General features: G+C 33.2%; 3 protein-coding genes across 17 annotated transcripts in view; 1 reads left to right on the top strand and 2 right to left on the bottom strand.

Annotated features, from left to right (window-relative positions):
- LOC140990910 (probable cyclic nucleotide-gated ion channel 5) overlaps positions 1–2,172 on the bottom strand; it is a 49,259-nt gene extending 47,087 nt beyond the window's left edge. Inside the window, exon 1 of the mRNA XM_073460765.1 lies at positions 2,164–2,172. The gene's annotated coding sequence lies outside the window, so the exon portion shown is untranslated. The remainder of the gene's footprint in view (positions 1–2,163) is intronic.
- On the bottom strand, positions 1,473–6,026 carry LOC140990912 (uncharacterized). 9 transcript variants are annotated; one of them, XM_073460775.1, is made up of 11 exons: positions 5,894–6,026; positions 5,449–5,571; positions 5,232–5,288; positions 5,059–5,121; positions 4,917–4,985; positions 4,697–4,789; positions 3,604–3,708; positions 3,431–3,508; positions 2,837–2,959; positions 2,332–2,437; positions 1,473–1,698 (listed from the first exon to the last, which is right to left on the bottom strand). In XM_073460775.1, exons 2-11 carry the CDS (start codon positions 5,554–5,556, stop codon positions 1,508–1,510), a joined length of 993 nt encoding a protein of 330 aa, XP_073316876.1. In that variant the 5' UTR covers positions 5,557–5,571; positions 5,894–6,026; the 3' UTR covers positions 1,473–1,507. The 9 variants fall into 9 exon arrangements, with proteins under 9 accessions (XP_073316876.1, XP_073316871.1, XP_073316873.1 ...); XM_073460770.1 differs by having other exon boundaries at positions 5,449–5,619; positions 5,875–6,008; XM_073460772.1 differs by having other exon boundaries at positions 5,449–5,574; positions 5,751–5,998.
- Positions 6,027–6,652: 626 nt separating this feature from the next.
- On the top strand, positions 6,653–13,757 carry LOC140991442 (translation initiation factor IF3-2, chloroplastic-like). Of its 7 annotated transcripts, none has more exons than XR_012177911.1 (11): positions 6,662–6,962; positions 7,138–7,172; positions 7,256–7,315; positions 8,657–8,709; positions 8,946–9,001; positions 9,103–9,136; positions 10,354–10,426; positions 10,526–10,618; positions 10,835–11,026; positions 11,382–11,474; positions 13,571–13,757. XR_012177911.1 is itself a non-coding variant. In XM_073461398.1 (10 exons), exons 1-9 carry the CDS (start codon positions 6,668–6,670, stop codon positions 10,976–10,978), a joined length of 843 nt encoding a protein of 280 aa, XP_073317499.1. In that variant the 5' UTR covers positions 6,662–6,667; the 3' UTR covers positions 10,979–11,026; positions 13,571–13,757. The 7 variants fall into 7 exon arrangements, 3 of the variants coding, with proteins under 3 accessions (XP_073317500.1, XP_073317499.1, XP_073317498.1); XR_012177913.1 differs by having other exon boundaries at positions 11,361–11,474; XR_012177912.1 differs by having other exon boundaries at positions 11,354–11,474.
- Positions 13,758–14,292: the final 535 nt, after the last annotated feature.

Here is a 14,292-nt window from a genome sequence, read left to right as displayed (position 1 = left end):
TATTTATAAATTAATTTATTTTGCATGTTAGATATTATGTGAAATATTTTAGGTATTTATTTGATATGAGCATGCAAATTTAATATTATTTTTTGAAGTTTTTTAAATGCAAATTGTATTGAAAAATATTTTGGTAAATCAAGATTCACATTATGTTCATATTAATTTATATTGAGTTGTTTATAATTTAAAATGAACATATCAAGTAAAAATGTGAATATAAAATTATTTAATGAAAAGTTTTGGTTTATAAAGATTCACATAAATGTGGACAATTAAGTTGAATAATAATTATAAAGTAACATAAGGAAACATGATTTGGGGGGAGTTCTTCATAGATCAGTTTAAACTGTCTTGACTAGCCATTGGTCTCCTTGATGAACATTGCTCTGTCTAGGAGTTAGGTATTTAAATGACCTTAATCCTACCTATCTTTTCCGGGAGCACTCTTGGAAAGTGTTGATTGCGTTACGGAATAATTATTATATAAAGCATTAAGTAAAACCAAAATTTTCTTCAGCGAACCGTATAATTTTAAATAATTGAGGAATATCCACAACATCCTTAATTATGGAAAATTATACATTAAGTGGATTTGGATCACATAATATACATCAATTGTAATTAATCATATAAACATAATAAATTTTACCTCACAAGAATTTTTGTTATATTTATATAACTAATTAGGTTAAAATATCAAAATTATATTTTTCTTAATTTACCCACATGAGTTAAGAGAAAATATATTTTGATAGTTTTATCATAAAGTTCCAGAAAAATTTTATTGAATTAAAATTTTAGCTCACTGGCAAATTTTATGTCACTAGATTTTTAAAACATTATTTACGTTGGTAAAACATAATTTACATTGATAAAACATGATATTGATGGAGCTACACCTAGAGAACTCCACCTCTTACATTTAAAACCATTGATCCCACTACTTATTTTGAGGATCTAAAAGTTCACATTTTGCCACACTATACAGCATAGAAAAATCTGGGGGTTGGGGGGAGGAATGTGTCACTCTTTGAAAATTCAATATAGGAAACCATAATGCAGCCTTTCATGATAAGCTTAACTTTTAAATCAGTACCCAATTCAAATCTATTCAAAATTCTGCTTGTTTTGCCTTAGCATAGATGGATTAGCTGCTGCTTTCATCTTTCTTCGCTTAAAAGTGTAAATCTGTCATATTGGCCACCATCTTTGGCTTGAGTTATAGCGCAGTTATTATTCAAAAAAAAAAAAAGAATAAGCACCAATTATTTGATTCTTGCCATTTTCCGATTCTTTGAATATTTATTCAATCATCAGTTTCTTTGTTCAGTAACAACTGAACGATAAAGAGCGTGTTGCTGCTGCTTTGGATCAGTGAATGAACTCAATGTTTAATGGCGCCGTAATCGATTCGTTACGAACTTGGGAAAAAACTTTCTATAGAAACCAAAAAAATATCTGATAGGCCCCAACTCCATCTCAGTCTGACACAAAACAAAAGCCATTACATCCAAGATTTGCAGGCCTTCAGCATTTTGCTTCCGAGGTATCTTACACCATGAACCACACCACCAGTCAACAGACCAGCAACAACCTGTCTCGCACTGGAAACTGCTACTTTCCGTCTCAAAATCTTGTGAACACATTCTGCGACCTCTTTCTTTGAATTGATCACCACTGTCTGTACCGTTCGACCTGCATAAAGAAGCCTCCTTATCACATGCAATACTTTGCGTTACCCTCTGTTTGGTTTTAGTTCTCTGAACTCGTTTTTCGTCCCCAAAATGAAAACTAACACCATCACATTATTTTTTTTTATATTTTTATCAATGTCCACACATTTGAAGCATATTTCTTACATTCAGTTCAATTGTTCAACCACTTCTCAAATATAGTTTGTTACTGTATTATGCTTCAATCAGATATACTGATTTTATGAATTTAAAACATCTCAAACTTAATTACCATCAACACAAATATAAATTCAAATTTATTTAACAATATTTACCATACAAAATACTTATTATTTGATATATGCTGCATAAAATCTGAAAATAATACCAAACATTCCCCTTTTATTTTCCAAAACTTCGTTATAAAAAATTTTCCCAAAACATAAATATAATCAAATACTGCATTCAATCTTGTGAAAATCGTAACAAAATAAATCTCGAGGAAATCAGACATGAAAATTCAACTCAAATGCATTGATTGAATTTGAGGATATGGTAAAATTGTCATGCCAAATACTAATCAAGTTATTTCTTAAAAGAGATACACATGTATTTCATAGCAATCAACTGTCTAAGATCAATTCAGAAAGCATACCAGCTCCGTCAATAATTTTCTTTTCTCCAAGTTTAGAACCCATGAGACCTCTGAGTTGCCAAGGAAGGGAAGATACTAGGGAATAAACGGTAGACAACTCGCAGTCCTGGTTTGATAATAAAAATAGATCAAATATGTTCAGACACAACTGTGTAATAACCTCCTAAAAAACTAAAGAATTACATAAACTTTGAAACTATACAAACTAATTGATTTGAAATATTGCAAGAGTTTCTAATAAAAAGTCATAACTCAAATTCATCAGACATTGATGTTTTTCAAAATGTCTCCTATTTTAAGATGTTATGTCAATAACCCCTCAACGCACCACTCACCTTCAATCTTCCAATTTCTACATTCAATTAATTTCCAAGTTCATACAACATGCGGATACATAACAACTCGGTTTGTTTAAATAAGGATACTGAAGGAAAGAAGACCAGGGAAAATCAACTCTTAACCTTGAAAATTAGTTTTATAAACATATCTTGAAGATTTGAATAACCTGCATTATATTTATTTTTGCTGAAGATGAGAATCTAAGCAAGTCCTGGGCAGCATATTCTTCCAGTGTTGGTTTATACATAGTTTGGAATAAATTAAACTGTCCTTGTACGATCTTTTTCACCTGACAAATGGAAACAAAAAATAAGAATATTTACAGGATTTTATAACAGAAATGATAACAGCTAAAATGATTTTTTATTTTTTATTTTTCATTATTCGCTAATGTAGTCATTTTTAGAATAGCTACGGTGACAAACTCAATGAGATAGGGATAAAATTTCGAAAATCCAGCTTTAGTTAGGAGCTCTCTCTCAATTAAATGATTGTGATACTTATATAGAAGTAAAGTTATTTATCCCCACTATATGCTTATAACTTTTAATGGTTGGTTTACAACAAAATAGCCAGCTAAAACTTTAACACCATGCAAGTGGACGACTTGTACCATCATTCATGTAGGAAAATTAAATGTGTGGGATTATGTAGATGACTGAACTACAAGGGATGCCAGCCTCATAAGCACAGCACAGGCATGAAATCAAAAGTTAAGTTCTCTTCGAAAGTTGCTTGCTAGTGTTTTCGTCATATTCACCTTGTTTTTATCCTCTGCAAAAAGCATTCGAATATCACCCATGTATGAGAGACCACATATTTTGGCATATAATTCCTCCTGCATTTTTTGACAGATCATACAATAAATGCTCATGATTGTCCTCGCGTAACAGACATGAAAAAAATGTAAAACGGCAAATGTGAGACTGAAACCTCGCTGAACTTTGAAGGTAAAAGGAGGAGAGCCGCAGAGGTTGCAGCCTTTAAATTTACGGAATTCAGTTCTGCTATACGCAAGTAATCCAATATGATATTAACCTGGAAAGTAGAAATGTCTATGATGTCAAATGCCAGATATGAACCTAATGTGTGCCTGTATCTACTAAAAGAATACAGCATATCGGGAAAAGTAGAACTAAAGTAATAAAATAAAATAAAAGAATTAGCTAAATATGAACTGTCCTCACATGCGATTGCTGTAAGATTCGATAATTCACATAAACAAAATTTCATAAGTTTACTATGGAGGAACACATAAAAGCTACACAAATGACTGCACGTTCAAATACAATCACAACAATTTATCAACCCACAAAATAATACAAGTACAGAGTCAGTACTTGAGGAAACAAAGGAGAAATGCTCGTTCACATGAATTATAGCTCTCTATGACATTTAAAACAATAATATTCTTCCTACAGAATATCCACAATATTCAATTGAGGAGTCCAGATCCAATCATGCTTTGTTCCAAGTCTTCTAAACACATCTTCTCTCCATTCTGTTATTCTTCTCATTTCCTTCACACTCTTCATCAGTAGTAAACCCCTTAAAACGCTCCACAAAATAAATGAACTCGAAAGCACAAAAGCAACAAAATCGTTGAAATGATAACAGAGTTTGCATTCTTAAATTTCTCATCAAGATGTAGCCTTTTGAGAGATTCTCGACAGATATTTGTATTTCTTTGACCTAGCTTCATCAATTAGTTGCGAGAGTGATTTTCAAATTCATACCAGTGGCATATTGTCTTAAAAAGTTCCAAGACATTTATAAGTTGTAATTCTTATAACCAATATATTTCTTTGTAGTGAACCGTATAAATTACAAACTTTTGAACAAAGAATCAAGTGGCATGGAAATACAAGCCGTGATTAGTTATTTAAGAAACTAGAGGAATGACCAAAAGCAGGTAACAGTGATGTTTAAAACGTAATTACTTGTATAGTGGATGATAACTTCACATTAGCACACATGAAAAATGGAGAAAAGATAAAAGACAAGCATAAGAAAGGGAATGACACACCGGTTTCTGTAGACGTCCACTCAAATAGAACCTCTCCCATCCTAAAACATCCTGAACCAAATCATGCATTCGGACAACACCATACTTGAACCTCTAGAAAAGAATTTGCACCAAAATTTCAGAGCAAGTAAACAGAATTATCTGTAAATAATTCAAACATCCAAGTATATTTTAGCACTCAAAGGAATATAGATAAAAATAGCTAAAAGAGCTTCTTTACCCTGTCGTTGTGAGTTATAAATGGGTTGAAGTGTACGCCAACCCCAATATCATCAGCAACATCAGTGATCTAACTAACCAAACATCACGTCAGAATAGAACAACATAGAATCGTTTTTAAGATAAGGAGATAAAAGCAGTACCAGTCGTGCTCCACCAAGGCGCACCATCCAAGACGCATAATGGCTCGGATTCATTTTAAGATTCTTAATTTAAATAAGAATATACCATTCATCAGTGATAAAAAAAAAAACACATTATAAAATTCAAGACAATGGAGAAATTCTAATTGTTGGAAGGAACAATCCGCAAATACCTCTGCATGCCATTGCCGGGGGTCTGCTACACCAAGAATGTAATCTATCATGGATGTCTGGTCAAACAAAACAAACATAAGAAACATCATAAAACAACAAAAAATCAATGAAGGCGTGTTGTTGGTAACTTCATTAAACCTCAATAACATGCTCAAACAATGACCTAGAAAAAATTAGAAGAATAAAGTTTCCAAAACAAGAAAATGAAAAGGGTACCTTGTCCAAATTGTTTGGATGGAGGGAGGACCCATAGATGCAGCAGAACTCAACTGGAGGAAGAATTTCTAGCAAACTTGTCAGCTCAAGTCTTTTATCGTTATCCATTCACTATTACTACCACTTCTCAGAATGCAAAAACTTCTACCAGTAGTCCGTTTATATTATTATCTGATGAAAAGTATGAATGTGAATAACTAAAAATACACATTACGTCTGAATATATGATGAGAAAATTCGTCGAACAGGTTAGGTGCCTGGCTCATTTTCAAGTTTCAACCATGCATGCAATTCATATTTACAGAAAAGTTAATAGCCGAAAAGGGTTTGGTTGTAACACCTAAATCATACGGCCAGCGTTGGGCAAATTGATTGGCTTGCCATGATTGCTAACAGATAACAATACAGCGAGATATTCACCATTACCTAAGGCAATACTAGTGACCAGCTTTGCCAAGAAATATTCAGACAAAAGTGCATGAGATGGGGGTAAATCAAAATCAAGACTTTTAACTGATTAATTTCCCCCAAAACTTTGGGCTGTTTATATGCTGTTTCGTTTTTTCTTGTTATTACCTATACTATTAAGTATGAGCAGCTTGAATAATCATGATCAATCTAAAGAGGCAATTTCGTGATACTAATTTCGGTTGTCTACTAAAAAATATTATATTTACTAATTTCGGTTATTTATGAAAAAAAATATTATATTTTTATTAGAAAAATATTATTTATTATTATAAATATGAACATAGTTAATGATCTCAAAAAAACATACTGATAAATAATTATTTTAGTCGCCAAATGTATCATCATACATAAAAATATTATATTTGTATATACAAGTTGAGTAGGTCTCATGTGAGACGGTCTCACAAATCTTTATCTGTTAGACGGATCAACTCTATCGATATTCATAATAAAAAGTAATACTCTTAGCATAAAAAGTAATATATTTTCATGAATAACTCAAATAAGATATCCGTCTCATAAAATACAATCTGTGATATCGTTTCACACAATTTTTTGTCATGTAAGTTTTTCAAGCTGTATTTATATAAATCACATTTTTTATTAAATAAGTTATTAAAAAAAATAATAAACTTAATTATATAAAATTATAATATTTTAATACACAAACAATGACGTGTGCACCATGATGGTTGTTTATTGTTTAATGTCATCACACTTGTCAAGATTGACAGCGAAAGAGATTTGAATGGATAAGATGAAGTGGCTGCATAATGTGGAGGACAGATTCCGAAGCTCCTTCCTCCTCCAATGGCAGGTCTCTCCACTGCTTTCCACCATCCCTACAACTCCAAACCCCTCAAACAACCCTCTTCTGTACACCTTCTCACCGTTACTCTCCGCCTCCACGGCCTTAATGACTCTGTCCGTCTGCCATCCGTTTCCGGTGCCAACGCCATCTCCGCCCGCTACGGCGGTGGCGGTGGGCCCTCAAGAACGTCCCAGTCAGATGATGAGGAAGCCCTCGACTTGTCTACCATTAGGTTGGTTGAGATTGACTCTATGCTTTGATGTGTTGATGACGTGTTCTTGTTTTCACCGCCCGTGGACGTGTTTTGAGGCGCAAGTTGAAATTTTGATATAGAAATATATAGTATCAATTGACATATTTGATCATTTGATTGTTGATTTCTGTGTGGGTGGTTTGAAATAGGTCAGATTCTGTTAGGCTTATTGATCAGCAGCAGAAAATGGTGAGCTCGGCTGTATTTATCATTTATGTACGTGGAAGATGATTGTGTGCAGGGAAGGTTTATATTATTTGTAATTTTTTTAGGTGGGAGTAGTTTCAAAAGCTCAGGCAATTCAAATGGCTGATGATGCTGAGCTTGACTTGGTATGCTATTAATCAATCTTCTCGAATCATAATTTTTCTCAAGTTATTGTTTTATTTTCCTAAAAATCTTATCGTTCTAAATTTTTAATGCGGTAGGAGCCTTCCATTGATCTTCGACGTTGTTCTCTTTATTAGGCATAAATTTTCAGATAAATAAGTTGTTACAAAATTTACATGTAGATATGCTGTAATCCAACAAATTGGGGAGTTAGATGGATTGACTAATCTATTTGATCTAACTGCCGAGGCAAAAACATATGTTTCTTGGGTTGGAATCCAATCCTTGTACCTAAAACCTCTTGTAGATTAAGGGAACTGATCAATGATAATGAAGTATCTATCGAACAGGTTAGATCAGTTATGCAAATAAATGTCCAACATGGGTTCAGATAATGGGATTTTCACTAGTGTAGCCGGTTTAAGACAAACTTGGATTTTTCCGTGGTATAACATAAACACACGAGTATATTATGTCAGATTGCAAGAAAACAGTTTTGTACATGTAATCTTGAGTGTGAATCTGATGTTTCTTTACTCTTTTTTTAAATAATATGAGGATGCTTGAATTAAATCAATTCATCACCACAGTTTGTACACTGAAGGCTTTCAATCATGGCTTGATTAGGAGATAGACTTCTGTTTAAAAAACTCTCATGTAATGACGCTAATGCATTTTTTTTTTGGTTTTTGTATATCTTGGAAACTATATTGCTTGTTGTAGAAATACCCTACAAACTGTGGATAGTGTAACTTTTGAACAAGTCAAGCCTGTAGCTTTTTCTTTAACTGCAGTACTTTGTTCACTCCAGGACACTTACCAATGATCTAATGATTGATCTTACCACCATACTATCACAATACCTTCCCGACATATCCTTTTGAGTTAAAATTTTAAAATAGATACTCCTTTGGTTCCAAATAAGGGATTGCCTGAATTCCTTATTTTAAAGCGAAAACATTATTTTCAACCAAGTGTTTGGGGTGTTGATTTATTTTCTTTTTCCGCACGCAAGCCTGTGGTGCTTAATCAATTTATTCTGCTGAGCTTCTTCCATCTTTCCATGGCGATACTTAACCTGTCCAATTTTGTCTAGGCTCTCCCCTTCGTGCACATATATTTTATATTTTTTGGTGAAATTTCATGTGCATTGTTGTCATTGAAGTGTTATATTTAATCTCACATCAACTTCTCTTGTTTCATTCAATTGTCTCTGAAGCAATAGATGATGTTATTGTTCAATTGAGTGCTGTATCTTTCACAAGCAGTGGAGAAAAACAATTTAATCCAAAGATCGAGGTTTACTTTTAATGTCTCTCCTTGTGTTGTGCTCCATGTTTTAGGTGATATTATCTCCAGATGCAGATCCCCCAGTCGTAAGAATCATGGATTTCAAGTAAGATATGTCCTGGAATCTTGGATTCGCTAATTAAAAAGTGTTTGTTCCATATAACTACTGCTCATGATAATCTATTCATTTTGTGGTGTGGTGGCTCTATTCTTAATAGAATGCTATTTTGATTTATTAAATATATTACTTTCTGTTTATTTATAGTGGCTATATTTCTTATCCATTTTTGTTACACTGATTGAAAGTTGAAGTGCATCTATGTGTTGCTTTATGACATGCAGTAAATACAGATATGAGCAGCAGAAGAAGAAAAGAGATCAGCAGAAGAAAAGTGCTGGTGAATGCCACCATTGAATTTTCATAATATTTTATTTATCTTGCATTTAGTAATTTAAGTATCGAAATTTTATGCAACTAAATTGATGAATTGAATGGCAGCTAGTCGTATGGAATTGAAGGAACTGAAGATGGGGTAAGTGATCTTTGGTTTTATTTTTTCCCCAAACTTTAATAATTGCTGGTTCCTGCTTGATATGGTTTTAATCAATCCTCATTCAAAGACAGCTCAGGCAGCACTGTTTTCAAATCATATAAGTGTTAATTTACATCTCAGTGCTCAAGTCATTTTTTGAAGTCCCTTGGTAGATTTAACTTAGTTCAACTTGGCTTATTTAGTTTTAAAGAAATCCTGTAGTTTTTTCCGTGAAGTGTTTCACATTCAGGAAAATTATTTTGATAAACTAATTCACTCATTTAACTGTAAGTTGTATGCTTTTATTTACGGTCTTCATCATATACCCCAATGACATTCCTTCCCTGGATCATAATTAGAATAAGAAAAGGACAATGAAAAGGACTATGAATAAAACTATGTAATTTTCTTAATTCCTCTATGACATTCTGCTATGCTGCATAAGTTTTTTATATTCCATTATTCCATTATATACTAGAGGCCAGTTAGTGGTTCAGATAAAAGAGAATTTCACCATAAATGTACTTTTTCATATACTGATACAAACTATATGGGTTTTAAGGAGAATTTAGGATACATCGACATGTACCTGACAACAATGCTACTTGATCCTTGTGATTGATAGCCAGCTATGTCATTCATGCACATTGAATTAGATACCATGCCATCCTAGCGTGCTATGAATAGATTTAAATCCAAGAAGTTCGCTCATGTCTTACTCCAACGCTTTTAGTCTTTTGGCTATGAAATTGCCTGAAATATGCGGAGTGAAGGCTGTTCCATGAAATGAGGAGCAGCTGGATGCTCGAGAAATCTCAACCAAAATTTTGAATGTTGATGTTTCTCATGGTACACGAAATCCAAACGTGTAACTTAAACATGGAGAAGTAAAGAAATGATCGTTTATAGAAAAACTATAAACCACTGAGTTTTGCCATCATACTACTTGATTCTAGCCATAATTTGACTAATTCCACCTTTGCGTGGATCACTCCAGGAAAATAATTATTCCATCTTGCTTCATTAATCTCTCTCTCTCTCTCTCTCTGTTTTGCCATCATACTATTTGATTCTAGCCATAATTTGACTAATTCCACCTTTGCGTGGATCACTCCAGGAAAATAATTATTCCATCTTGCTTCATTAATCTCTCTCTCTCTCTCTCCAGTTTGATGATTTCTGTATATTTATTTGATATTTCTTCATTGTTATCGCAGTTACAATATTGATGTGCATGACTATTCTGTGCGTTTGAAAGCAGCACAGAAGTTTTTGAAAGATGGCGATAAGGTTGCTTGAAATTCATGAGCTGGATGTTCCAGCAGTTGTATGCAATTTCTTACATTTAGTCAACCCTGTGATGAATTTTTTTTGAGTTGATTTCTGCAGGTGAAGGTGATAGTAAACTTGAAAGGGCGTGAAAATGAGTTCAGAAATAACGCTATCGAGCTTCTTAGACGATTCCAAAATGACATCGGTGAGGTATATTCTGCAGTATTCTTTTGCTATTTCTAATCAATGTTGTAAATGATATTCTAAAACAGATTAATAATGTATTTCTTTCGAAAATAACATTTTGCTATTTTTTTGTGTGTATACTTGTGATATTTACTCATATTTCACCACAACCAATAAATGTAGTTTTTTTAATCCCATTTATCATATTTTTTACTTCTCCGGTTGTCTTATTCTTAGCAGTTAGGAATCGAGGAAAACAAAGATTTTAGAGAAAGAAACATTTTCATTGTGTTGGTACCAAACAAGGTCGTTGCACAGAAATCTCAAGAACCGCCTACCAAGAGAGAAAACCCATCAGAGTCTGAAGTCTCAGCTGGTGTTTAAGCGCATTCAAAGTATTAAAATTATCCTCACCTGCCCGAATACGAACAGGTATTGTACTGATCCAAGGTTCTTACAAGATCCTCTGCTCTTGTGTATATAGATGTCACAGCTCTTTACCATAAGATTTTGTACAAACTTGCATACAGAAGCAACCGTTAAACAGTACTCGAGCTTGATTTTCTACTGCACTTGTTATGCATAGAAACCACGACGTAAATTTGTGTTTTTGAGCGGTTAATATTAGCAGCCGTCGTTTTATTCTATACAAAGTTATAAGCACACGTGTTACGTGTGGATAATGAAATATACATAGTAAATTAACCTTTTAATCTAGCATCGTAGTTGATTATCAAAATACATGCTTTTTGTCTCAAGATATTAGGTGTTCTATTGTTATCGGCAGTTGTACAGCGACAATAGGATGGAGAGAGATAAACAGGATGTTTGGCCTTTGTCTGAAGTGAAAATGATCGATTTAGCCTTGATGGTTGTACATGTTGGATCTCGGTTTTCTACACGCCCAAACGCAGCGGAAGTTTTAAAATTTTTATTTTATTTTGACAATCAAAATATATTTGATTGGGCGTTCGTATGGTTTTTAATAAAACATTCATAGGGTGTTGAAATTTTATACCTTTGGTGAACAATTCACGCGACTCCAACTATTCCGGGGTTAGCGGAGATAGCTCTTGATGAATTCCCTACGAACGTTCTTCAGAAACTCCTTTGTTTATTCTTCTAATCAGGTCCACGACTAGATGATTTGTTCCTCTTCTAATTTGCACTAGAAAATTAGAAGAAATTTTCGAAGGAGATCAAAATTTGAGAGGCGGCTCAACTCCAAAATTCCTTCAAGGTGGTCGAAATATTTGAGAGGAGGATGGAAGGGAATTTTCGAAAAATATGATACTAGTATGGAGGCTAGGGTTTAAGTCTTCTACTTAAATAAAACCTCCATCACCTAATTATCATAAAATAATACATGAGCCTCTTAATTAACATTAATGAGCTTGATTAATTAATTGGACTAGTCCAACTAGTTTAATTAATTAATTTAAGTCCATTAAGAACTTTAATTGTTTAGTATGTTGAACTTGTACTTCTACAAGCTCATTTAAACATACTTCCCACAATATTTAATTTATATTTAATAAACTCAACTTCCGAGTTTAATAAATTAAATCCATTATAAATTCAACATTTGAATTTATTATTTAAATTATAAATTCAACTCCTTTGAATTTTATCACCTCCAAAATTTAATATTTAATAAACTCAACTTTTGAGTTTAATAAATTAAATTATCAAATTTTATAAATTCAACCCTTTGAATTTATTCTCTCCATATTTCATAAATTCAACTTCTTGAATTTACTATCTCATAAATTCAACTCCTTGAATTTATTTTCTCAAAATTTAATTATTATAAATTCAACTCTTTGAATTTACTATATCATAATATAAATTCAACTCCTTGAATTTATTCTCACAACGGGAACAAACGATCCAGTGCTTGTGTGACCCTCAATGGTTAAAGGATACAGCTAGCCGTAGGTTCACAACTCTTTGTGATTCATAATAACATTTATTCTTATTCGGGCTTACCCTAGTTAGCCCCATTCTTTTCATCAACACCTTGATCAAGAATGTCAGAACTCATTTCTGATTGCACCCATCGGATCATGGTAAGAGCGTCTAGTAGCATCGCCCCATGATCTCCTAGGTATCACTGATAGTGCCTGCAAGAACCAGTCGATTATGATTAACGTACAATATGGTCCCTGCATCTCATATATCCCGATCGAATCTGCAACCATTGGTTCATCGAGGGTTGCATATTAAGTCGATAACCATGTGAGAACTATAATAGTGACATCGCGTGTACTATTGGAGAACTCTTTCTCCAACGTACATCTCATACTCTGGCCAGAGATTTCATGAACTATTGTTACATCAGATCACATAGGATATCCACACCCGTAGGTGAGCGGTGAATCCCCGACTACAATGCACTGGCTCCTATATGTGTCGCAATTATACCCAACCTCGCCACCTGATGACTCTCATGGAGTTGGTAAACGAGTCAAAGCACAGTCCTAGCATATAGAGCCTCATTGTTGTCCTGAGTCGTAAGGACTAATGGTGTACAATCATAACCACGGACTTATCCTCTCGGTGAATGATAATCACTTGGAAAGTCCGAGGTAGGGTTGTTCGGTATAATCATCATATGACTACCCATCTACATGTTTGGACATCTCTATGCCCTTACCAAGAAACGCGGTACATAACATCACAGATGCTAGTCTCGAGCTCAAGCGACCTTTATCCCTGTTTTAGGCGGCTGAATCGACTAGGAACGAATTTAGAATATGCAGTGTTTACAAATGAGTTTCAACATCGAATTACGATTCATTTGTATTAAAGCATAATCAAGGACTTTATCTATGCTGCTTGCATGGGTATACAGATAAAGTATAACGAAACCATTAAAAATTAAATTATATTAAAATAAAGATTGTTTATTACACTTGAGTCAATAAATTCCTCAACCAACAGTTGACTTACAGGACATCTACTCTAACAGTACAGTGACAATTTAGCGTGGAATGAACACTAAAAATCACAACAAGATTCAAAAACTCGGTTCGCCATAAACCGATCTGATTAAACTCCATCAGTTGGCATGTTCATGGTCGATTATGTTGTTAATCATCTACTTGGGTTTGTGATCAAATAATTTTGGATTTGCATTTGCTTGTAATGTCTTCCCTTTACATTTCGTGGTAGATAATTTTGTTTAGTTCTTCCTGTGCATTTCGATTTACCGTGGTAGATAATTTTTTTTAGTTGGAAAGAATTTGCTATAATTGGGTCTCGATTTGAATTCTCGTCCCAAATTTGAAACATTGATGTTAGATGAATTATAAGTCATCGACAAATAACACATAATTCGTGGAGAATATTTGAAACAATGTATATCAAATCTAATGTAAAAAGGTAATATTAATATTTTTTTTAAAAAATAGACAAATTGAACACGTTTATTTGGGGCTTCGAATAAAGACGTACGTGTATTTGTAACGCATGATTGTACATAAAATTATTAAATAATTAATTAAGTGAAATCAATCAACGAAATATTCCTTAATTAATTAAGCTTTCAAATATTCGGATCTATCTAATAAATAAGCAAGTATTTGACTCAACTTTAATAATCATTAAAAATAAAACCTTTGTCTTAATGGATATAGAACTAATAAATATCGAAGCTTTTGACAATAAAACTAAAAGAGTTGATCAAAATTATACCC

Source organism: Primulina huaijiensis, chromosome 13 (genome assembly GCF_012295235.1).
Source record: "Primulina huaijiensis isolate GDHJ02 chromosome 13, ASM1229523v2, whole genome shotgun sequence".
NCBI lineage: Eukaryota > Viridiplantae > Streptophyta > Magnoliopsida > Lamiales > Gesneriaceae > Primulina > Primulina huaijiensis.
The sequence above is the reverse complement of the archived record's forward strand: the minus strand, read 5'-3'. Positions and strand labels throughout refer to the sequence as shown.

Coding starts and splice junctions, on each gene's coding strand:
- LOC140991442 (XM_073461398.1), top strand. CDS start 6,668: ATGGATAAGATGAAGTGGCTGCATAATGTGGAGGACAGATTCCGAAGC. Junction 8,710..8,945: donor GTAAGAATCATGGATTTCAA/GTAAGATATGTC, acceptor TATGACATGCAG/TAAATACAGATATGAGCAGC. Junction 10,619..10,834: donor TCCAAAATGACATCGGTGAG/GTATATTCTGCA, acceptor TATTCTTAGCAG/TTAGGAATCGAGGAAAACAA.
- LOC140990912 (XM_073460775.1), bottom strand. CDS start 5,556: ATGGATAACGATAAAAGACTTGAGCTGACAAGTTTGCTAGAAATTCTT. Junction 5,289..5,448: donor ATCCAAACAATTTGGACAAG/GTACCCTTTTCA, acceptor TTGTTTGACCAG/ACATCCATGATAGATTACAT. Junction 3,709..4,696: donor GTGGACGTCTACAGAAACCG/GTGTGTCATTCC, acceptor TCTACTTTCCAG/GTTAATATCATATTGGATTA.